The sequence below is a fragment of the Zymoseptoria tritici genome, chromosome 17 (assembly GCF_000219625.1).
Source record: "Zymoseptoria tritici IPO323 chromosome 17, whole genome shotgun sequence".
NCBI lineage: Eukaryota > Fungi > Ascomycota > Dothideomycetes > Mycosphaerellales > Mycosphaerellaceae > Zymoseptoria > Zymoseptoria tritici.
The window spans coordinates 444,975-469,531 of NC_018202.1; the positions used below are offsets into that span (position 1 = coordinate 444,975).

The following is a 24,557-nucleotide window of genomic DNA, read 5'->3' on the forward strand; positions in this document are numbered from 1 at the left end:
ACGGTCTTTACAAGAGGATCGATGATGATTGTCTTGCGGATAAGCTGGTCTTGTAGTGTTATGGCCGATTGCATGTTGAGGATCCAGGTTGGGAGGTGCGTCTCGAGGAGGAATTGCTGGATCCCTCTCTCTCTCTCTCTTTTGAGACGAGGACAGGGTCAATGGCGGTTTTCGAGAAGCGGAGAAGTCAGCGGTGGCCGCCAGGAAATGTTAAAAGACGGATTTCCACATCACTCCTACACACGAAGACCCACTGGCGAAGGTGTCATTACCGGCGACATTCTCAACCACTATCAGTTCTGCGGAGGTGAATCCAGAAGGACAAGAGATAACTATTGATGAAGTCGAGGTATCGAAGCCCGGGAACGCTGCATCTGTTGTGGATCATCAGACTGACCATTAGTGAAGTGCACGTGACTAGTGCCAAGGCATCCCCACACACAGATAGCTGAAGTGAGAATCTCACACTTGAGATTCTCTCTACATGACAATATATACCTGCTAATTAGAGGTCTTCTTCCACTTAGCTTAAGTCTAATTATAACAGGTTATAAGCCCGGCGTAACTACTGCACACTTAAGGAAGAATTGTCTGTTCTAAGCGCAGCTACTAGAACCTTACTATACACTATTTAGACAGTTAACTAGCGAGCCGAGAAAGAGCTAGTTACAATAATAGCCGCAATGCAGGCTAATAAGTTTAAGACTACGAAGGAGAATAAAGTCCTAAGAAAGGGAAGCAACTTCTTAGACTAGTTAAGGATGCTTAAAGTAGCCCTTATAGATAAGGAGGTGTTAGGCTATGTCTTTTATAACATTCCCTAGTGCCCTGCCTAACTAAAGCTAGGAATTAAAGTTAGATATCCCTCTCTACTAACTAAGGAGAGTACTGCTTTATCCTCCTAGGCTCTAACTCCTTCCTAAAAAGAAGGAGGGGACACTCTAGTAACAGAACCTATTCTAACTAGTAGACTAAGACTAACTCCTCTCTAAGTCTGGCATAAGTATAACCTAATTGCATATAGGATTGTTAGCAAAAGGATTAACTAATCTCTAAGGCCTAACTTTAGGGATATAGAGAAGACAGCTAAGGAACTATATAATACTATTACAGCTACCTATAGGCCTGTTGTAATTATAAACATTTATAACAGCCTAAGGATTCTTGGAATTAGTAACATTAAGATCTAAGGAACAAACACTTAGAAGTACTATAAGGACTTCTAGAAGTAGCATTACAAGTACATCTCTGTAACAGAACAATACTCTAGGTCTAAGAGCATTCTAGTCTTAAAGCTTACCTTTAGTAATAAGCAGATTAGGCTGTTCTTTATCTAGGGCCTCTACTATCTAGAATACCTAAGAAGCTAGAGACAATCCTATTATATTAAGAACACAACTCTTAAAGAGCTAATTACCTTATTAATTAAGGAACCTCCTCTACAGACATAAAGGACAGCAGGAGGATTTAGGGGTGCTGTAGTAGATAATAATTAGTGTACTAAGTATACTTATTATATCTACACAAATGCAGATTGCTTTAAGAAGTACCCTAATAAGGCCCTAAAGTCCTAGGTATATAGAGGAAAAGGAGGATCTAACAAGGACAAGAAGAAGTCCTAAAACAAGAGCAAGAGACATAACAAGAAGGGAGGAAAGGGTGCTGCAGCAATTAAGCCTATCTCCTCTTCTAATATAGGCTTAGGCTCTAATTTAGACAGCTTATTTGTAGGAGCAGCAATTGCTGCCGCTAGAATACAAAGGAGTAACACTATTATCTAGGATTCTAGTACATTATACTACTTCTTTAATAATAAGTCCTAGTTCTTAGACCTTAAACCCCTAAAAACCCTAATTAGGTTCTCTTAAGCTATTAGACAAAGTATAGTTATATACTTAGGAAGTGTAAGGATTATAATAAAGTACAAGGGGAATAAGTTAAACATTACCTTGCAAGATGTGTTATACTCTCCTAACTCTAATTACAACCTTATCTTAGCAGAGACTCTCTAGCTAAAGTGCAAGGTCTACCTAGACAGGCTATCTTTATGCATTCTAAGGAATAACAAGAAGATAGGCAAGGTTTAGTCTACTTATAATATTCTAATCCTCTAAAATGCAACTGTCTCTCTCCCTAAGGGGAGTACTAAAGTTGCTTCTACAACTAACAGGAACATGTCCTATCTAGCCTTTGCTATGCCTAAGGCTAACATAACAAGATAGCACTAGAGACTAGGCTATATAGGGAACAAGATTCTTAGTATAACAAAGGCTTAAGTCTAAGGACTTAAGCAGATTAACATATCTATACTTAAGTACTATAAGCTATACAAGCTTGCAAGGTTACAGAGAGTAGTATTAAGAACTCTAAGACTAACACCTTAATCCTTATTAGATAAGGTCTATATTAACATTATAGGACTAATCTTTCTACTAGACATCTTTAGATACAAGTACATCCTTATAATTACTAATGCAAAGTTAAGAAGGAGATAGGCTATCTTCTGCAAGCTTAAATTACAAGCTGCACAAATTATTAAGAAATAGACTACTAAGACATTTAACTAGTACAAAAAGATAGTTAAGATCTAGTTCTTAGATAGAGGAGGAGAGTTTAACAACAATAATCTAATTACATTTGCAGAGAATAAGGGACTAAGATAGGATTTCTTAGCTCCCTATACTCTTAAGCAGAATAGAATTGCAGAATTATCTAACAAGGTTATCCTTAACAAGGCAAGAGCAATAATAATTAACTCTAGCCTACCTCTCCCTCTCTAGAGTTTTGCAGTTGCATATGCAATCTTCCTTACTAACAGGCTAGTATGCCTATTAACTAACAAGATTCCTCTTTAGGAATTTAATTAAGATCTTAATACTAGAACTCTATATATTAATCTAATAAAGGTTAGGAGATTTAGATATAGAGCATATCTGCATAATTAGGGGAGACCTAATTTATAGAAGTTCTATCCTAGAGCAGAGAAATACTAGAATCTAGGATTCTAGGAGAACACTTTAACTAACTATATAGTTTAGAAGTTTGAACTATCTACCCTTACTAGGTTTTAGCACAAGATTGTAACCTCTCCTTATGTAACATATAATAAGGATAAGGTATATAGCACAATACCTACTGCCCTAGACTTCTAAGGGGAGAGTTTCCTACAACTAATGCAACCTATTGCTACAGAACAGGAAGTCTATACTATCTACACTAAGGATTAAGATTAGGGCCAGGATGCCTAAGGGCAAGATGCCTAACCTCTTACTACTTCTTATCTTTAAGAAGTAGAGAATATGTTTAATACTATGCAGAGAGAGAGAAACCAAGCCTCCCTTTTAATATCTTAGGGGGAGCAAACATTAGGTTAGGACATACAGTCCTAGGATAACTAACACAAGCAGTCTAAGCCTAATTAGCTAGAGGCTACTAAGCATAAAGAAGCCTCCTAGCTAGCTTAGGGGGAGTATGTTTCTAAAGAAACAGGAAGTCCTAAGGGATTCTAAGGAAGTCCTAAGGGATTCTAGGAGCAGGCTAATGCCTTATTAACACAGCTACAATATTAAGCATTAGCAGAGAATTGCCCTAAAAGGGAAGACCTCTAAGATTATACTATAACTCCCTTCCTAGACATTTATATTATAAGAAAGAGGAAAGTAGGGAGAAGCCCTAAGAGACCTAAGAAATTAGGTAATAAAGCAAGTCCTAAAAGCTTAGGCATATTCAGACTCTTAAGAAGTAGAAGATTAGTTGTAAGAAAAGACTACAGCAAGATCTAGAAGATAGGACTTAAAGCAACAAATCCTAATCTGTCTAATCCTAAGACAGTTAAGGAAGCTCTCTCTAGATCTAACTACAAGGAATAGGAGAAAGCTATTATTAAGGAAGCTAAGTTACTTAAGTCTACAGGATGCCTTAAATAGAAACTTATTAGCACCCTCCTTAAGGGGAGAGTCCCTCTTATAGGGAAATAGGTCTTTAAGATTAAGGTGCTCCTAGATAGAACTGTAGAGAAGTATAAGGCTAGATAGACAGCTAGGGGATTTACATAAAGGAAGGGACTTAACTATATTAATACCTTTGCTCCTACCCTAAGAGCTGCAACAGGGAGAATACTTCTGTCCCTCTTAGTTAACTTTAGCTAGAAGAGGAGACAAGTTAATGTTAAGACTGCATTCCTAAATCCAAACCTAGATAAGCAGATCTTTATTAAGCTACTAGAGGGAGCTTATCTCTTTAAGAAAGATGCCTACAAGTACATTATACACGTTAAGAAAGGACTATATAGGCTTAAGCAGGCAGCTGCTCTCTAGCACTACGATGCTATAGACACTCTCTAAAAGCTTAGTCTAACAAGAACTATTAGTAATGCTTGCCTCTTTTAAGGGAAAGGCATCCTTGTTCTCCTTTATATAGATAACTTCTAGATCTTTAGACAGTTAGACTATAAGATTAACAAGCTAATTAAGGGATTAGAGCAGAAGTACACAATTAAGGTTGTTAATACTAATGTCTTTCTTAGACTTTACCTAAAGGAAGGGAAAGATAGCTCTATATCTGTCTCTTAGGAACACTATTCTAGAGACAAACTTTAAGGATATAGTCTTAGCAATGCAAAGAGTGTTAAGTACCCCCTTAACACCCTCCTTAAACCCCTCTAGGATAAGGGAACAAAGGAGGACTATAATCTCTTTAACAAGATTATTAGGGAACTGCAACATCTGTTAAACTATACTAGACTAGATATTAGTTTTGCTGTTAACTACTATGCAAGGTTCCTTTAGAACCTAGGACCTTTGTATGTTTAGGCAGCTAAATATATCTAGAGATATGTTGCAGGCACAATTAATAAGTACCTTATGTATAGGAAAACTAAGGAGCAAATTTAGATTAAAGCATTCTTAGACTCTAACTTTGCTAGTAATCCTAGCACATCTAGGTCTACCTTAGGAATGCTCTTTAAAATTGCAGGAGGCCTAGTTGTCTAGAGATCTTAACTGTAGAAAGAAGTAGTGCTATCTAGCACTAAGGCAGAGTACCTCTCTCTTACTAAGGCAACAAGAGAAGTAAATTAGGTAAGGAATCTTATTAATAAGCTCTAGCCCTTTACCTAGGCCGAAAGCATTTCTACTATCCTTATTAAAGTAGACAATTAATTAGCTATTAGCCTTGTAGAAAACTATGCTAACTCTAAAAGATTAAGACATGTCTCTCTTAGGAACTATTACTGCAGAGAGCAACATAACAAGGGGAGTATTAAGGTAGAGTTTATAAGGACAGACATGCAGCTTGCAGACTATCTAACAAAACCAAAATCCCTAAACACTATCCTCTAATGTATAGATCCATAAATCTAGCAAAAAGATACTTATATGTCTATATTAGGCAGCTAACATAGACACATAAGAGAGGCTGATATAGGAATTAAACCTGTAACCTTCTAATTTGTAGTCAGAAATCATACTACTAGACTAACTAGCCCTTAATAAGAAGAGGGAAATTGCTCTTAAATTTATGCCTTAATACCTGCATTCCTACCTAAGAAGGATTCCCTCCCTAGAATTACACTATTTTATTTGTTACAAAACTAAGAAGTACAACACTTAGAACACTTATTTTATTCTTATCTGTACAAAGGAAAGGAGGCAACTACATACCTCTACAAAAGCATCTAAGAAACTATAAGAAAAACACCTAGCTAAAAGAAAACTTTTCTATAAAAACCCAAAAGCATTAGAGCATGTCCTAGAACCTGCAGCCTGCCCCCCTAAAACTACTACTAAAAGACTAAGCTAATTCCCCTAGAATCTTAACTTAAAGCCTAGGAGAATATTAGTTTCTATTAGGGAAGAAGGGATTTTAAGGAGAACATATATAGGATGCTGTGCTACTAACTACTGCTTTATCTCTGCCTTGTTAGAGCTTAATATTTAGCTAAGAGGAGTCTAGTTATAGCACAACACAAATCCCTAAGGATTAGGAGTTATTAGACTAGGGTAGTTTTCTACTAGGAAGGCCTACTCCCTTAGGTTGTACAGCTCCTCTATTACTATGTTAATAAGGTCTATAGTAAGGAGATCCTTATTAAGCTTAGCTATAAAGTTATTAAAGCAAGCTACAAAAGAGAAGGGACCCTAAGCCCTAACATTTACTCTGTTGTAGTGTCTATTTATCTCTCCTCTAATAAGTTAATATATAGTCTAATATGCTATAGAACTATCTTTATAGATCTATAGGAGATCTCTACTACTAACAGCTCTTGCTTTATCGATAACTTGCTAGAAGGTTTTCCTAGGGACAGAGAAAGCTACTCTTCTTCTAGAAGCTATAGCTAGTAATGTAGATTGTGTTGTTAATAGCTATAAGGGATAGATAATAGATTAGCTAATAAATTAGCTAAATAGATAAGAGGTGTAGATTGTAAAGTAGAGGAATGAAAAAGCTAGAAGAAGATGCTTTTTAACAAGCTAAAGCCGAGCATTAGCTACGTAGTAGGTAAATACCTGCTATATTTAGGTAACAGACAGCTCGTAATAATGCAGCTGCTAATAGGGGAGTGTTATAGATTATCAGACTAACTATTAGTGAAGTGCACGTAACTAGTGCCAAGGCATCCCTACATATAGATAGCTAAAGTAAGAATCTTATACTTAAGATTCTCTCTGCATAACAATATATACCTGCCAATCAGAGGTCTTCTTCCACTTAGCTTGAGTCCAATCACAACAGCATCACGTGCCGGGCTTAAGTAAGCGAGAACGCGAGACGGGACGGGAGTCTCGTCCGCCGCCACTTCACTTCTCCTCCTCCCACCGAGCTGCCACGAAGACGCAGCCGGCAATGCTTCAGACGATACCCCCATAACGAAGATTTCGAGGCAGACTTAGCCTTCTCCGCGTCCACCAAAGCCTCGCCTTCCTCCTCAAACCTCAACTACCAAGATCCCGCAAGATTTCACCCGCCGGACGTGCCTTGAACTGGGCATCAGCAAGCTATTGTCCAATGACCTGAAACCTCTGGAAAGAGTGCTGTCCAGCTGGGATTGGAGAATGAGCTTTCAAGCGCAAGGCGAATGCGGCGATTAAGCGGGTGTAGGCGGATCTGCGAGCAAGATCCGCAGAGCTCAGCGGCATTATTAAAGAGCTTGAAGATGCATGATCGAAGAGCTTGAAGATGTTAGCACGCCGGACATCAATCTCGTACGAAGACGGATCCTCAGCCCGAGTCGCCTGCAATATCGCGAACGACAACCTCCGGCCGAGCTTATGCGCGACACGCAAATGCCCACCATCATGGAGGACAAGACCTCTCTGCGACCGACTTATCTGTACTGTGGCCCTCGAATACCATACTACCTCCACGGCTGTGCAGTGCGTAAAGTCAAGAGAAGTTGGGAAAATAGTGACCGAGGTGCATTGAGGAAGAAGGATGTCCAGACGAGGGCAAGGCGAGGTGTGTAGAGGAGAACATGTTCTACTAGCAGCATACACAAGCGGATCTTCTCATGTTTCGATAGCATCCGACTCCTGTCATCATCTTCGGCGGCAAGCAGTTGTACTTGCGATCGAGTTCAAAGCGTCTCTCCGGCCGTGCAAATCCTTTCCACTAGCCCGTTCGTGATCTCGGTGCAAGTTGAAGAAGGCTGCAATGCCAAATTGCTTGGAGAAGGGAGTGGAACTGCTAATCTTACTAAGCTCAGTACTGGGCGTGACGGCCGAGTTGGTGCTTGCCTCGACCGAGTCTGCGCCGGCTCACGCTGCCGTATGCTACTGCTAGAAGTCCATCTGCTGGTGAGCCTGACAACATCTACGTTGCCTCCACGTGTACTGGCCATTCTCCAGCCGGAAGACACGACTCGACCCTGTCCTGCCGATGTGGAGGAGTGGACTAGCAAGGCCAACAAGCGTGCCAGCATCTTCAGCCACGTCTCTTCCGGCCCGAGCCAGATAACAAGCCCTGTTAGGGAGCAGCACCGACATTGGCCGCGAAGCATCAGCTGGTCGGCGGTTCATCACGGTCATGATGTATCGTTTCCCCCAGCAATGTCACTTTGTGCTCGGATATCGGGGAATGAAACGTGCAGTCCCGCCGGCGCACAAGCCGAACGATCGAGAATCTCACGATCGGACGAGAGGAAGCCGCAAGAAGACTTGATGCATGGCGGCGTTTGTACAAGCAAACTCACTCATCAGGAGTGCCGACCTCAGCTTGCTCCGACATCATTTTGGGGGAGATGTGGCCCCCAGGTAAAGTACTGAGGAGCCCGAGCTTGCGAGGCCAGCGACGGGCATACGATACCCGAGTGCGTGAGGTATCATCCCCTGCCCGCAGCGGCGAGAGCAGAAAAACCTGTCACGGCAGGCCGCGGGCGCCTTTCCCTTGCCAAGAACGCTAGCGGTATTCTGGTCTTTCCTTTCCCCTCTCCACGCATCGTCCACCGTCTCGAACTTCACCCGCCCTCACCATCTCCGAACTTCACCATCTCCGAATCTCACCATCTCGAACTTCATCTTACATTCTCCACGAATCTCAGCTCTGCAGTCTCAAAGATACCATGCAATGGTCCAGCCTCGTCGACACGTTCTGCACCGCCCGCATGCCGCCGTCCGCTGCGTGTCCACCAACAACACCGAACCGCAAGCTCCTGCTCGCGCTGTCCACATTGGTCGCATCCATCTCGCTTTTCACGATCGCTGTGTCAATGACGGACGCCATCATTCGCAAGGGTATGCATCAAAACCACTCCTTCACTCTGCATTGCCAGACGTCCATCACCTGACAACTGCAGCGAGTTTGACGCGACTGCGCCAAATCTCCGCAACGGTCCATCATCGAACCCACGCCGTCATCAAGCCCATCACTTTGACCAGCGTTGGCCCTACCACCTACAAAGCTACACTTCTTCGAGCTCGCACCCGCGTGGCGGCGGCTTTGAGTCACTCGATCGACTTTATCCTTCGCATCTCTGCTTCCACCGTCACCTCGCTCAGCGCTGGACATATCACGTGTGAAGCTGCTAGTCTCCGAGCCTTCACCAGCGTAGCAACCGCATCGACCGACCCTTTCAACTACGCTTCTTCATGAATGCCGTAATCTTGATCAACGCCTCTTCCGCGGACATGCGAGTCTGCTCCGCAGCATCTACCTTGCGCTGTTCGCTTGCAGGGAGGAAAGGTCGGCCTCAGCTTAAGATCGTCTCCATCAACCGCGTCACTCTCGCGGCCGTCCCTTGCTCATTCGTCTAATAACACTGGGTCTATTGGCGCTTCTGCTTAAGCTTTCGCTCTCGCTCCTCTTACTCTGCTCTCGCTTCGTCTCCCTCTCCCTTTCTCTAGCGCCTTCCTTCACCTATCTATCCCCTAGCCCGTCTCCTCGATCTCCCCGTCATCCCCAACGTCAGTCTCAGCGTCATCCATAGCCAAACCATCGTGCGGACCAAGGTCTGCTGCATAGCCAATCTCGTCATCCTGAGTCTCCTCGGTTCTCTCTAATCCCGAGCTCTCGGCGTGCTGGAGCAGGTTGTTTGCGTGACGTTCGACCTCTAAGCCTCTTGAACCTGGAGCGTCCTAAGAGTTAGGTACCTGCATTCTGCTGTCAGCTACAGGTAATCTAGACGTAGCCAGCGATTTTAGGATGAAGTCCTTGCGACATAATTGAAGAAGGAGCTATGCTTTCTTATCTAGGGGTAGACCCCCTAGGACCCCCCTTTGCCTGCCGGCGGCCGTCGTGTTTAAGACAGAGCGGAGTCATGTGCAGTCTGTGTCACGTGACCGAGACATTTTTCAACTTTGGCTGTGAGCCAATCAAACCTTAATCCGTTTTTTCAAAAGCAGTCGACTATCATAGGGCCTTCGGCCCAATAAGGTGCAGACATAAGGTACGGGCCGCGACCGGAGAGCGAGAGCCGAATTTGAGGCTGATGGCAGATGGCGTCAGGGCACGTTTGGTGATCATACCATCCCACAACAATAAGGTCCCTTAATAACACCAACGGCCGAGCCCACCGCTGAACAACTCGCTATCACGACAAACACATACCGCAGAAGACCTCCAGTGCCTACTACTTCGGAGGAAAGCTCACATCCACCTCCGCGCATTTTCCCGCATTCCCGTGTCTCCACCGAACGTCTCACGCCGATATCACCGTCCGAATCGTTAATCATGTCGCACTCGTAGCTGAACAAGAAGAGGAGGCAGGTTCTTGTAGATCTCTCCGACGAGCTAGGTCTTCCTAGGCTTTGCTCTCGATAATAAACAGCCGACTTCCTTTAGATCAAAGCGACGTACTTGTCGAAGATTGCGACCTTCGAAGGACACTACGGACCCGGATGTCGCATTATACGCGGAGAAGAAGATGGAGTCGAGAATGTAGTAAGCGGTAGAGAAGGGCGATGTTAGTAGAACGCTATTAATACTACGGCCGGAACTAATAAGAGTACGCGAGCATAAGTTAGCGACGAGCGCGACACGTATAGATAGCTACTACGCGAGAAGCAAGAAGTAAGTTGTCGGGTTATATAAGGGAGGAGATAAGATCGTAGACACGCGGAGGAGGAGTAATGTAACTACTATAGAAACGCCTTATACGGCTACTACAACCTAGGGCCTTAGAGAAGAAGCGAACGCCTCCTTATAAGTCTCTCGGTCCGCAAAGTTGCGCTCCTACTTTCTAGACGAAATTAGTAACGACGCGGAGACGGCGTTCGATACTACAAATCGATCGTACGAGGCGTTACGGAAAGATAATATAGTTGGATCCTCGGGTACAGGCGCGACAGGCTAGTCGTTGAATTGGCGAGCAATGTAACGATCCTTTCTACTACTATTTTAATCCGACACGAGCAGCTAGAGAGGTTCGCGGGTCTCGTGCTATAAGTAGCTAGTTGCAAATGTTACGACTTAAGATGCGACACGAGCAACGGCGAGGGCGGAGTAAGGGAGGTTAAGGGCCAGAGAATATAGATGCGAGAGTCGGACGTTAATAAGTTGGAGATCGCTTCGGGCGGGAAAGAACGCGAGCACAAATCTGGGCGGAATGTAGACAGGCCAAAGTCGCACGGAGATAAGAAGTTCTATTGTGGATAGACAACTTTACGGAAGAAACGAGGACAAGGGTTATTACGATGACGGGAACCGAGCGAATCTCCAGCACCGCCTGCGTTAAGGAGCATGCCCGACATTAGTACCGCTCGCTACGGTAGTCTACGACCGACCCGGCGATAGAGAGAACAAGACAGTGACAATGCCAAACCAAAATACAGAAGGTTTTGCAGGTATTAAGTACTGCGCGAAGCACACTGCAGGGGATACTAATGTACTAAGGCACATCACGAAGAAAATCAGAGCCTTCACTTTGTCCGGTTGAGCCGGGCACGCCATCGCGACTGCCTGGATGCCTTCACCACGCTTGGGACCACTGTCCTAGTTGAACTGCCCGCAGACATCTATGCGGAGCTTGCGAAACACAAGCCCAAACTATAAAGCCTGGGAGCTCTATCTCCATCCTCCCACCCACATCTATTCGCCAGGCATGTCCCTCCTTACGATAACCCGGACGGACCGTAACATCCTTACCTCGTTGCCAGACAATGTCTGCAACGAAATCCTCTGTTACTACAATCAACCTCATTCCAATTACAGGTGTCCCAGCTACCGAGCCGGTCCGGGCAGCAGCTCGAAAGTGCGCCAATGGCGGGAGTACTGCTTTATCGACTGACACGGTACTCCGGATCGGAACATTGTGGAAAGACCAGAAACCCTACACGCGGCGTGCTTTGCGTCCACCGCTCCGGGAATGCCATCCACGAACAGTGGTAGTAAATGAATAATGCATGCGCGACAAGCGGTACGTTCGAGTCGGTCATCCGCTTTGAAGCAAATGCCTACCCGCGCCGAGAACAAGCTGCCAAAGAACTCAGGTCTGGTCGACATTCGTCAAGCGTCTCCCAGAACATAAATGTCCCTCACATCCGCCTTGGTCCCGGATCTCCCGACCGCCATCCTCCTCATATACATCCCAACCTCATTCAGCTAGTGCGCGCGGGCTTCGTTATGCGTACACACGGTCCAGGCCGTGGTCTGGAAAAAGTCCACAAGGCCTATATCTACCACCATCGCGGTCTTGGTTGCCGGCGGAACATGCGAAAGAGACTACATCGACTCGCATCGTATCTATGCATCTGGGAAGAGCAGTGAGTCCAGCAGGTTCCTGTAAACCTCATTAGAGAAGTTGCGACTAACGTGAGTACAAGCAAAACATTTATTGTGCTCGGCTGCTGCGGTCAAGTTTGCTGCTTATTTGTAGCGTGGCACAGCGGCGCTGCCAGATATTCGCTCTGCTTGCTGGTTGAAGTCTCCGGTCGCGTACTCTCCCTTGTGTATCTAACTTTCGTCGCGCGTGAACTTTATCGGTAAGAAAGTCCCACCACGCCAGCCAATACTGACATCTCTTCCCAGCGGCAATATATCCGCGTCAGTCATCCATACAGAACTTGTCTGTCCGGGCTCACGCCACTCTTTGTCTAACGTTTCGGCTCTTTTCGCAAAAGCGTCCTCCGTTGCCTCAACCGCCGGACCTTACACAGGCTGACACGTCGGAGGTCGCAAGTCCGGCGGCGACGCTAAAGCGAAGCTGAACAGTTTGTCGAGACCCAGGGCAGGTTAAGCGTTTTCATGAGTCCACAGCGGCGTTAATGGAGTAGTCACTGGCATGTTGGGAGGGACTGTATACACTGCTAGGATGGGGACCGTAGTAATCGTGGCCTCGACGATAGGTTGATGATCCGATCCCATTGTCGGTGGATGTAGCATATCATGAGAGTGCGGCGTCGAGCCTGCGGTCAACTCAGAGTTTCGTCGTCTAGCAGGATCTTGGCTGACGGGACATTTCGCAATGATTAAGCACCTGCTCATGATTCTGGCTTTGTCAAGGCTGCGAGAAGATCCGCCGACCTTGCCTTTATCACCACTGCCAACGATTACAAGCGCGATAGTGTAGACATCCACCTCCCCATTAATCGTATGCAGGATGCTTCCCTGGAGCAGAGTTCGCAAGCTTCGATGAGCATTGAACTTGATAAACCCATTCGTGGCATCACCAGATGTATTATGCTGGACGTGCAGCTGCGGGCGACATGTTGCGGCAAGACTGAAGCTGGAACTGTACGCAAGGAAGCCGTAGGAACACTCGGGAGGCCGAGACTACTGCTGTTGCGCCCTTGAAAGAGCTCGCTCATAGGTCCATGGATACTTCTCCACCGCTTCCTCCCTACCGTTATTGGTCCGTCCACGGCCGTGCTATCCGGGATCCAGGCGGCACTGGCGGCACGCAGTAGGGACCCTCTTTTAACGCATGCGCAAGCGCCTCGACCGAGACCAAATGGGAAAGACCGTTTTGGGGAATCGGCGAAGTCATCTGCCAAGGAGGAAGGGAGCCGAGCTTAAGGCTGACCTCGAATTTTGCCACGGTTGAAGGCAGTGCAACATTCGTCGGACGCACAAACCATGGTTCGGCGTGAACTGGGCAATGAGAAGTGTATAGCTCTTTCGAGGTACGCGGGTCCTTCCTGTGGCCCTTTCCTCCCCGATCGGCTTGCTCCTGAGGGCATCTTTTGCCCACGCGACCGCTCCTACTATTCTAATGCCGTGACACTCTGGGCCGCTGACCTTCTTGACTAGACCATCGTGACTCTTCAAACAAGCGACAGCAGTCCAGAGTAAGCCCGCGAATACTCCAACAACAATCACGACAACCATTCGACATGCGCACGAAATCCAGAGCACCAGAAGAAAAGCCAGCAACCGACATTAACGAAGTGAAACGACGGTCCATCCGGCAAAACCGCGAACTCGCAAAGTACAGCTCCGCGCAATTCCTCAAGATCCAGAGTCTTCATCTCGAAATCAGCAAGCTACTATCAAACAATCTGCAACTTCGAGAGCGAGTACTGGGATTAGAGAATCAGCTTCAAGACACAAGGCGGCAAGCCTCTAATGCAACGATCGGGCGGGTGAAGGCGCACGATCAGGAGTCTGAAACCAACAATCTGGAACTTCAAGAGCGAGTACCTGGATTGGAGAATGAGCTCCAAGGCGCAAGGCGGCATGCCTCCAATGCAGCAATCAAGGCGGATCTACGATCGAAGTTGGCGGAACTGAGCGGCATGGTCGAAGAGCTCGAGGATGATGGCACAGCGGACATCGATTTCGAGCGGGAAGTGGTGGATATCAATCCACCTCATCACCGTGAACGATACTTGGAGCTTCCCGCGCGGCGACTACAACCTTGCCCACGTTTAATATTGCACGGCGCGACTGAATAAATCTGCCACTCCAGCGCCATCGATTACTACGGGAGGAATCGCGGGCACGGAGGATGTTCATGCATGAGTGTTGATGCATGTAAGTCTGTCCACGAGTGGACCAGTTTCGAGCCATATCGGCCGCCGCTACAGCAGAAGGGATCTGAACCACCACCCGGCGTCTCGCCACATTTCTTCAATCCTCGGCCGAACAGATTCTGGACATTAAATAAGCCTGAGGATGAAAGCGAAGAGACTCGGGGAGAAAACACTGGAGGGGTTCCTAGGGTGGAGAAGGGAAGAGATGATCAACTAGCTGGATGGAGTGTCAAAGGGCGCGCTCGGGTCGAAGCCAAAGGTGAAGCAGGAGATGCAAGACCAGATACCACAGCCAGCAGCACCAATGGGATAGGAGAACACACCACTGCCATCGCTCGCCTTCGTGATGACCTGGAACCGCCAAGGACATGTTCATCGCTGCTTCTTTTTCTCCTTCAATTTTGCTGCTGCTGGATGAGTCTTGCTATCAAGTGCGTTCTTCCGCCTCTTAAGCGACTCCTTCTTTTCTCGCTGTTCAGGTTGGATCGGCGTTGCATTGGGTGCGTAATGGCCCACGCGAGCTGGCTGAGTTGAGAGGTGATGGAACATACGGCGTAGTCCTGATTCGTGGTGGCCTGCAGTTGTGCGTTGGCGTTTAAGTCGGCTATAGTTGTGGTAGCGAGTTCCGATTGTACCACCTCCCTCCAGCAGCAGAATCAGAACTAACAGCCGAACTCACAAGGCCAACGGATGCTAACACCCTTATGGCTGCCCGATATCTTCGACGAGTCTGAATCAGCATGATCATCCGCCTAGGACATCGAGACTCATATGCTTCCTCTTCCTCTCTTTAACACCTCTCCCGCCGTATCAGCCTTTCGAGTTCGCTCTACACAATCCGACCGAGCTGATATTCCTCGCCCGTCCCGCGGTCGAAATCACATCGGTAAATCTCCACCTCGATGTCTTGGCCCATCTCGCTATTCACTCGAACTTACGTACGGAATGCGCATTGTAAGTGCGGAGGTGTATTATACCGCAGTCCGGGACGGCAGATACTCTGTAACGACTGAAAGATCGCTGATCGCCCTGCTCTCCGACTCGGATTGTGTTCGCCTAGGAGGAGTACGGTATCCTTACTTTTACCGGCTCTTCGGCCCAATGCCTTGCCGCCTGCCTGCTATACGAGAGCGCCAAAGCGAAAATTCTTTCTCTGGCCACGCCGATGGATGGAAGGATTGGACCGAAGTGCACCGCAAGGCACGCATTGACATTACTTTACGTCTAAGCAAAGTAAGCAAAGTATAGATGAAAACTGCGCATGAGCAAAACAGATGAGGGAATACTCAGCCGATAGCATTACCGAGAAAGGCAACCTCTAGCCGAACTCATGCGCGACACGCAATGCCCACCATCGCAGGGAACAAGGCACGAAAGATCAGGGACACCGAGATGACTGTTAGACCAGAGTGCGGCGACTGGCAGTCCAGATATTGGTCCTCCACCCGCGGCACACTTGATTTTAACAGCCGGAAGACGAATCGAAGAATGTGAAGGATGTGTCCCCGCCCATCCTGGAAGAGGACTCGCGACTGTCAATTTGGAGACAAGAAGGAAGCAGAAGAATATTGCGTCAGAGTTGGAGATGAGACGGTCATCGATACTCGCACAGTCGCTGGTGAAGCCAGCTAGAGATGTGGCACCTTGGCCACTCCGAACCGGCGCGAACATGGAGGAAGCCGGCGGATCGCGATGTATCTTCCTCGTCCTGACAATCTGTGTAAGCTGGAACATGTATCGGAGAGGCCTTTCATGCAAAGCTTTGGCCCACTGCGATGAGCGACTACGCTTGGATGGCGATTCGTTCAGCACGGCGATTCATTCCACTCTCCCGCTCCCAACGGGGCATGGCAGATCGGCCATCTCCTCACTATACTTGCGCACTGCTCTCGGCCACGCAGATCCGGAGGCGGCAATACTCAGGTACCGCACCACCGACACACTGACGAATGCGCGACCTCAGCGACAGCACCTCTTTATGCACAAACAACATGGACTGGCCGACCTCCTTGCCTGTGCGCGACTGCAGCAAAGAGACAGTGCGAAGCAAGACCTGGCGAGCCGACGACAGACGAAACCAGCTAAGCGGACATCCAGAAAATCCCTCCCCGCTTACCCCCGTCATCGCTTCGCAAGACACTGCCAGCGCCTCCCTTTGTTGCCTGAAGAATAACACTCTCCACCGCAAACTGCGGTATCTAACGCCGCTGCAACTCGAGGCATCGGCACCTTCGAGACGTCTCCAAGCTCCTCTACGGCTGACGCGGACGACACCCTTCACTCTCGTGTCTGTGCTTCTGCAACTCCACCTCAATCGATGCGTAACTCGATTCTGATGAGTAGCAACGATACTACCAACACCAAGTAGCTGTCCTTCGCTGCTTTAAGCCTCTCTTCCTGCTCCTACCGGTCTGAACCGTCTTCAACATCACCATCGTACGCCCCTTCCTCCTCTCCTTCCATTTTACTGAAATTAATGTCCGCGGTGTTGTCATGCATACGATGCCCAGCCTTGTTATCCACGTCGCCGCCTTTGTCCATCCCTCCCACACGTCCATCACCTCCAGAGCCAGCCCAAACTTCGCCCGCCGCATCGTACAGCACGGCGCGAAGGCCTTCAACATCAGCAATGCCCTCGGACCCGTGTTGGTCTGCGGAGCTCTCGGAGCTGCTTGGGCTTGAAGGCCAAGTGCCGGGCATACGGCTAGCTGTAGGAATGGATTGCGGCACGGCAACGCGTTGCGGGGAACTGGATCGTCGGCGATGTGTGCGGCGACGTTTCGCCAGCGGGGTTGGGACGGCGGTGCCAAGACCGATCTCGGGAGGAGTGGCAAAGGCTGTTGTGTCGACTCGTGTTGTTGGAGGTGGTGATTTTGCGGATGTTAATGCGCTCTTGGCTCGAGCTAATAGCTTGAGCTTCGCTCCTGTGGGGCGTCGTGGTTTGCGAGACGGTATTAAAAAGGTAGAACTCATTAGTTCACCGACGTTGGGGCGATGGGCAGATCTTGCACTGCTGCTCGGCGTCGCTGCAGTGGGATTGTCGCCGTCAGCATGAGATGTGCTTAAAGTCCTTTTGCGGGATCGGGGAAGCGCATCGATGTAGGCGGATTGTTCTGCTGCAGGCTCAGGCCCAAGGTGTAGGACAGTACGAGCATCTATACAGTCAACTGTACTCTTGAAATCATCCTTCGAAGAGTCGTTAAGGGAGTCGTCCGAAGATATCTCAATGGGTTCGTGGAATGGGTTACTACCTTCCGGGTAAGTAGGAGAGAATGTTTCTGCACCCATTATTCTGCCAAATTGAGATAGCTTGACAGACGAAAGTGAGATAATGGAGGTGGGAGGTGAGAAAGAAAAAGTAATATGAGCTTCTAATGTGATTGTTCTTGACTCTCAACTGTTCTATTCATTATGTGTGTACTAAAGAAACGGTCGTAGGTTGTGTTTGTCTGAAGGTAGTGCCAGAAGATTCTGTCGTAATCTCGAGCGAGTAGGGACTATCTTGGTGTTCGGTATGTAAGTTACAACTAATGTATGTGAATGTCTGCCGACGAAGACGCAAGAAATGACATGAGGAAGTATAATACCGAGATGCTGAGTGTGGGCATGAGGAACCCTAAAAACACATGCAAGAGCCGTTTAGTGCATACACCATGCGGAGGCAAAGTCCAAAAGAGCTGCGCACATCTAAGTTCGACCATTGTGAAACTGGCTTCGCTTTCGACGGCTGCACTCCGCTGTTCGATGGCGGCCGTAGTACTCTATTATCTTCTTCTCCTCTAATTCGGAACTATGGCGGAGGCCAGCGTAGCAATCCCTTGGACTTTTAGTACGCGGTGGTCCGGGTGAGGTGCCATGTAGTGTTGCGTTGCTGCTAGAGAATATTTCATTCGAAAATGGCGCGCCTCTATGTTAATAGAGATGTCGGAGCTTCAAAGTCTTGCGCTCCTCCAACATGCTCTCCTTTACACAGTTAAGCACCTCGTCCCATCCGTCATTGGAATAGCCAGGCTCGATGACAATCGGTACCTCATCATCTGGAAGGGTTATAGACACACTCGACACCTCTCTACCCTCCAGATCGCGGCTTAGAGTCTTCCGAAGAGTTGATTTTATGCTTGAAGTCATTTCCTCGTTGATTCTCCTCGGTAGCACGGTCCTCCTGCGGTTCGTTTTGTGCGCCAAGGACGGCGCCTTCTAGAGCCTGGTAGTTGCGCGACGTTTGTTCCGGGTCGAGGTCGTGCTAACAAGCGATCTATTGCTCGAAGTCCATGGATTCGGTCGCTTCCTCAGGTCTGCAGTCTTCACTATCAGCTTGAAGCGTAGGCCGCCTCTTGCTGACATGCAGAGTACCTGACTGCGACGCCGGTCTCCTTGCGGTGTGGTGACAATCCATGGCCCATCTCTACGCAAAGCTCCATGACTTTCGTCGTCCAGATGGAGTTCGCCAGTTGCGACTCTGGAACTTCATGCCGGGTGTCGGACCAGCCGCTCACGGCAATACGGAGTGGAGCATCTCGTCCGGCTGATATTAACGCAACGACCTCTCGGAATTTCCAGAATTCTTGGGACTTGCGGTGGACGAGGAGGTGGCGTGAAGACTAGCCTAGAGCGGAGATCGGGAGTATCCACGGTTCCATCATTCTGGCGAAGGCTTCTTCGCCCCAATTGCACTCGATACCCTTCCACGAGCTCGGTAATGCGCCTGCTTTCGGAGATAGTCTTGCGGGCGACTCTGCGTGTTCGGGTCGTCGGCGCTTCCGTGGCTCAAGTGACTTGTGCGTAAATTGGAAGGTCCCTCTCGTTGTGGTTTGGTATAAGTCCATTGATAGCAACGAGGAATTGTCCCAGTTGGGCGCCGGTGACACTTGGGCCCGGCATCGTCGTTCGTGTAGTCCTCGGCCTGCAACTCATTTCCGACAATTCAGGATCCATTTTCTGACAAGGGTGGATCGTTGGCGGAGTCGTCGTCGCCGCCGCCGTCGTCGTCACCAAGATCGCCGGACGCCGGGTTTTCGAAAGACTCGTCAGCAGTCAATTCTCCGTCGACGGAGTCTTCTGGGGTAGCATCGTACGAACCAACACAACACCATCGAACATGAACGCCGAAAAATCCAGACGACCCACTAACATCGGCTTGCCATGTGCATATTGCCGTCCAACGCCCCATCACGCTGGGGTACGAGCATCGGCTGGAATAGGAGGCTCCATTGCTCGCGGCCAAGTCCCAAGCGCTGCGCGATGAACAGAAAGAGGGGCTATGTATACTCTAGATAAGAGGGCATGGGAGAATCGCTTCGCTGATGCGGGAAGATGATAGTCATGTTTCCGGTGCCGGAGATACTGTATTCAAGGCATTACCTGTCTTCTGGCCTCGTCGGAGACGACTCTCGGAAGTGGATCTCAATCTCAAGAACTCCCTCGTGTCTGCAATCATTCTGGAAACGGACGTCACGAGAGTTGTGCGCCGAGGTTGTTGTACTCCACCCTGCCACATAGCATACAAGGAACCTCGATGATGCAGCCGCAGTTGACAGCTTTCGGCTGTATCTCCAGCAGCTTGCCAGGTCGAACGGTTGCAATTCTGCGTATTGCTGGCAGCAGACCCTCGAGAAGTTCATACTGTTCCTCCTCGGATACCTGAACAAACAAAATGGGCGGCAAAACCGGCCAGAGGACATTGGAGGGAATGTACGAGGGTAGTCCGACGGCAGCATACCGGAGTCCGTCCGTAGCACTCCACTTTCCTTGGTGATGCTATTGCCAAGGACACAATCCCAGCACGAACGATTCCTCCACCATGGAGCATACGCCGGTATACCCCTAGGTCGGACTTCGATTAGTACGCTTCCCTACGTCGACGGCGTCGAAAAATCCCAATAACAATGAACCGGAAGGATGGTTGGACGCTCACGGCCTACCATTCCTTGCCCGTGATGACGCCGTGGATTCAGGCATGGAGTGCGATCCGTCCAGTCCATGGGATTTCAGATCGTTCTCGATGGCGAAGTTCCAGCCTCCAGCTCCAGATGCCTACGCTTTCGTTGGTTTTTCCCGCAGTGAGCGACTGGTGATCGTTCTGCAAAGCGATAATCCACGATGATGTGCAAGCAGCGATTTTGTTAGCGAGGAATAACAGACCCACAGATGCCAATCGACCTTGTACCTGGCTGGGAGACCGAGCCGAACTGCGAGAGACAGGTAATCGAGAGAAGTGGCATACACACCGATGGAGATGTCAACGAAGCTTGGGTCGTCGTACAGGGTTAAAAGCCGTGAGTATATCCTTTGCCATACTCCTTAGCATGGTCACGCTTAACTGACAGGTCTACCAGAAACTAAGGAGCATGTTGTGTTTTGTCCAAGAAGCAGTTCGCAAAGAAGAAGCATGCGCCATGAAGGAGGATGCGAATGTTGCAGGCCATGGTCGGAATGCAGGTATAGACTTGTGAGGTCTGATAGGTCGCGATCTCATAGATGAAGTGCATCTTCAAGGTCTTTCCTGTATGCGGCACGCTTTTGCAGGGTCTACCAGAACATGTTGTACCGAAACGTCAGAACTGCTCTCCCTCGGAACTTGCTGAGCTTCGCAATCGAGATCATTGACGACCATCGCTGAGGTCAAGAAGCCGTCGTCCGCTTGACGAACATCCTGTTGTGATTGGATTCAAGCTAAGAGGAAGGACGCCCTCTGATTGGTAGATATGTACTGTCATACAGAGAGACATCCAGGAGGAGTTTCTCCCTGTCATCTGCTGTTGCTGCAACTTCTTGCTGACGAGAATTCGGAAGGTGGCTACTTTCGCTGCCTTTACTCGTTTCCGCAATCATGTTACTGTAGGCGGCGAGTTCCCGAAGGCATAAGCTGGGTGTATCAGGGCCACGACAGACTAGTAGCCGTAAATGTGCTATTGCTCGGCGATTTCGATATAGAGTACAACCTTTAGGAGCTGATTCCATGGGTTCTCCAAGGTCTGCCACGCAGCTTACGAGGAAATGCTAGGGATGTCTTTATTAGATTCCAAAAATCACGGTCGATGCGGCATCTACCTCCAGTACGACTGTGCCGCATGAGTAACCCTTGCTATCGCCGAAACTTCGTTGTGGGTCGTGCGACGCAAGGGATACGCTCTGTCCACACCTTATAACAAACCGCAATCCTTTCCCATTTCAACACCTCCCGACATAAACAATCCACTCTCCTCACAAAGTCTTCTACACTTATATCGTACTGTGCAAAGCACCAGCCGATCAAAATTCTCTTCAGATTGCGGAGTGCCTCGACGGAACAACACTATGAATCCATCATCACCATCACCACCATCCGAGCTCGTACGGAACAAGGGGTTGAAAGAGATTCGGCAACATGCGACGCCAGCGGATTACTTCGGAAACGTGAACTCGGCCCAAGAACAATCCGCGACGGCTCTTGAAGAAGAAACCCTCTGCCTCTGCATCCCATGCATTCTCAATTATCTAGGATGCTACATCTACCCAGTTCACGAACAACAACACTATCGACAGCTGGAGCGTTTCTCGCACGAAGATCAATTAGCCATCGCCTTCGAGTGGTATTAGATCGCTGTCGAGAGGGATACAGCTGTGCGTGAATATCTTCACAGGATCTCCACCTTCCAAGATGGTTGCTGGTGGAAACCGCCGCCAATTCCGGCTCTAATGGCGGACCCTAATACAGTGGCGCCTTCCTCGACAACGGCGATAGCCAAGCAGAGCAGAGGATGACCATCTCGACCAATACAAACTAATGACGAAGCATCGACGAGAGAAGTTGCCGGCACGTAAGCGGTATTATGGGAGAGTAATAAGAGACATAGGCGAATCGCCTGTTGAAGGACGCTACTTAGGCGATTGTAGAGGGAGATCCCTTACGACTAGCTTCGACTGGAGGAATTGTACGGCTCGGGACGGCTTTTGGCATACGTTGATTCGGGCGCTTAAACGACATAAGATGGGGAGAGCTGAATGAGAAGTCCAAGTCATTCGACAGGTCCAGATATAGATACGGTGGACGAGCAGCGCCACAAACACCACTATGGTACTTCTCCACCATCGCCACTTTGTCTCCACCTCGACTTCTCATCATCGTCAAATGTCACCTCCATCGTTGGTCATAACCTATGGTCCTGCCCAAAATGTCCGCCGGAGAGCAGACCCCGACCCATCATCCCCAGCGTCGTGTCGAACCAGCGAGCCGACTCTCATATCATCTCCCTCATCTCGACGAACTAATGACCGGGCGCTAACTCCCACTCGTCATTTGAGATTTCACTTAGTGCGGGATTGCTGCGAAGATCCGCTGGTCAGCAGAAGGCCGATCGAAGCTTAGAGATGTGTACATCGATTGGCGCTTTGGCGAGCAAAAGATGTGTATTGCTGACTGTGGAACAGGCCGAACAAGTATTGTCGGAACGGTACCCGGTGTATGGATAATGGAATGACGATGGGGTTGGGTGTCGAGGTTTGGGAAATTGCTTTAGAATGGTTGTCGACGTTGGCGGAGGTGGAAATTCAGTCTTGTGGGATTGCTCCAAAATTGCAGTCGTCGTGCTCATGAGATAAAGCAGAATGTATCGCTGGGTTGCGACGACCTCGTCTTCGATGTATCGTGGTCTCGACAGATTTTGTATCGAGTGTATTTGCGCCAACGCTGCATGCGTCTTTGTACAATTTCTTCGCTGGCAACATTTCCCGTTCGAGAATCGTACGAGAAGTCGAATATGGACGTCAATAAGTGTTTGTCGACACATACTAGTCCAATTCGGTCTTGCCCAGTTGTTCGATTGGAGGAAGATCCGATGTCTGCCTTGGGTGGGAAGGACCTTGGTCAAAGCGGCGGCCAACAACCATCCGGCTCGAAGAATCCTCCGAGAGATACTCGGGGAGGAGCTATCGCACTCGTGTTCTTGTGCAGCATCTCTTTTCTCCAATACGATTCCCGTAGCGTGCCAGTCGTCGACGTGTGGGAGCAACTCGTTGGAAGTCGCAAACTCCATTGAGCAGTTGTGAGACTTGTAGGAAGTCGTGGCGAATGCCGCCGCCTGAGCGATAGTGTAGTCGGTCACCTCGATCGACGTCGGTGCCACCAAGGCGCAGAGTTCGGATTTGGCACCTGTGTAGGTGGTGAAAGCCTAAGCGAAAGTCCGGTAGATGAAGTGGATGGATCGAGTTGAAGCGGCAGCTGTGGCGGTGTGAGCTTGGAGACCAGCGGCTTTGCGGTTAGTGATGGCGGGAGTCGACGTGTGCTGGATGCAGTTGATGAAGTTGCTGGATCGTGTCAAAGCTGGTGCTGTGGCGGTGAAGACGGCGGCTTTGCAGGTAGTTATGGCGGCATGAAGCCGAGACTGGACGGACGTGGAGAGCGCACGCAGTCGCGTCAAGATCGCTGAAGTTGTCAGCCGATGTCCGGAGAGGTGAATTAAGATCCATATATACGCTCGCGCATGATGGCGTCCGTCACCCCGATGGCGATCGTGGCAAGTGCCGCGAATGCAATTGAGAGAGAGAGGGCCAGGCTGGTATCATGGGTTTGCGGTGGTGCTGGACACACAGCCGGTGGCGGCATGTGCGGAAGGCACAATCTCTGAAAGAGGTTCGGAGAGTGCACAGTGCTGTTGAGGTTCCAGCGATGAAGCCCGTGAGCGAAACGACGGTGTGCAATTGGAAGAAGAGTGGAAGAGGGGGGTGACGTGTTGGAATTCAGACCGGTGATGTTCAAGTGGAAGAGTGGGTGTCGGATGTGATGGCTTGCTTGGGTTGAACAAGACTCCCGTAGAAGGAACTGCGCGACGCATCACGGAACAACCTGGAGGCAACAAGCGTTCTGCTTGGAATAGATTACCTGGATGTACCATTCCCTTCTTACACATCCTACCAGACTGCCTGTGGCCTGTCTCGTATGTTCCAGCATGTCCTCCGATCACGCTTGCTGGTCCCATTCGTCTTTCTTAGTACATGTGCTTCGCTCTTGCTAGCACCTTCTACTCATCCTAATGGTGTGTACTTTCACATTACACAACACCACGTCCGCGGCTGTTGCGCGCGGTCTTCAGTCTCAGGCTTGGACCGTTTGATCGTGCATGTCGCAGACTCTCGTTCGAACCGTGCAGACGCGAAGCCTTCACAGGTCATCTGCAG

General features: G+C 48.7%; 2 protein-coding genes across 2 annotated transcripts; both read left to right on the forward strand.

Moving 5' to 3' along the window:
* Nucleotides 1–7,157: 7,157 nt before the first annotated feature.
* On the forward strand, nucleotides 7,158–9,087 carry MYCGRDRAFT_97836 (uncharacterized protein; the record flags this gene model as incomplete). Its single annotated transcript, XM_003847121.1, has 5 exons — nucleotides 7,158–7,455; nucleotides 7,703–7,764; nucleotides 7,845–7,961; nucleotides 8,537–8,729; nucleotides 8,792–9,087. 5 exons carry the CDS (start codon nucleotides 7,158–7,160, stop codon nucleotides 9,085–9,087), a joined length of 966 nt encoding a protein of 321 aa, XP_003847169.1.
* Nucleotides 9,088–13,763: 4,676 nt separating this feature from the next.
* Nucleotides 13,764–17,084, forward strand: MYCGRDRAFT_97837 (uncharacterized protein; the record flags this gene model as incomplete). The annotated part of the gene is made up of 7 exons (XM_003847122.1): nucleotides 13,764–14,222; nucleotides 14,882–14,985; nucleotides 15,159–15,356; nucleotides 15,419–15,635; nucleotides 15,811–16,122; nucleotides 16,771–16,838; nucleotides 16,913–17,084. 7 exons carry the CDS (start codon nucleotides 13,764–13,766, stop codon nucleotides 17,082–17,084), a joined length of 1,530 nt encoding a protein of 509 aa, XP_003847170.1.
* Between the last annotated feature and the right edge of the window lie 7,473 nt (nucleotides 17,085–24,557).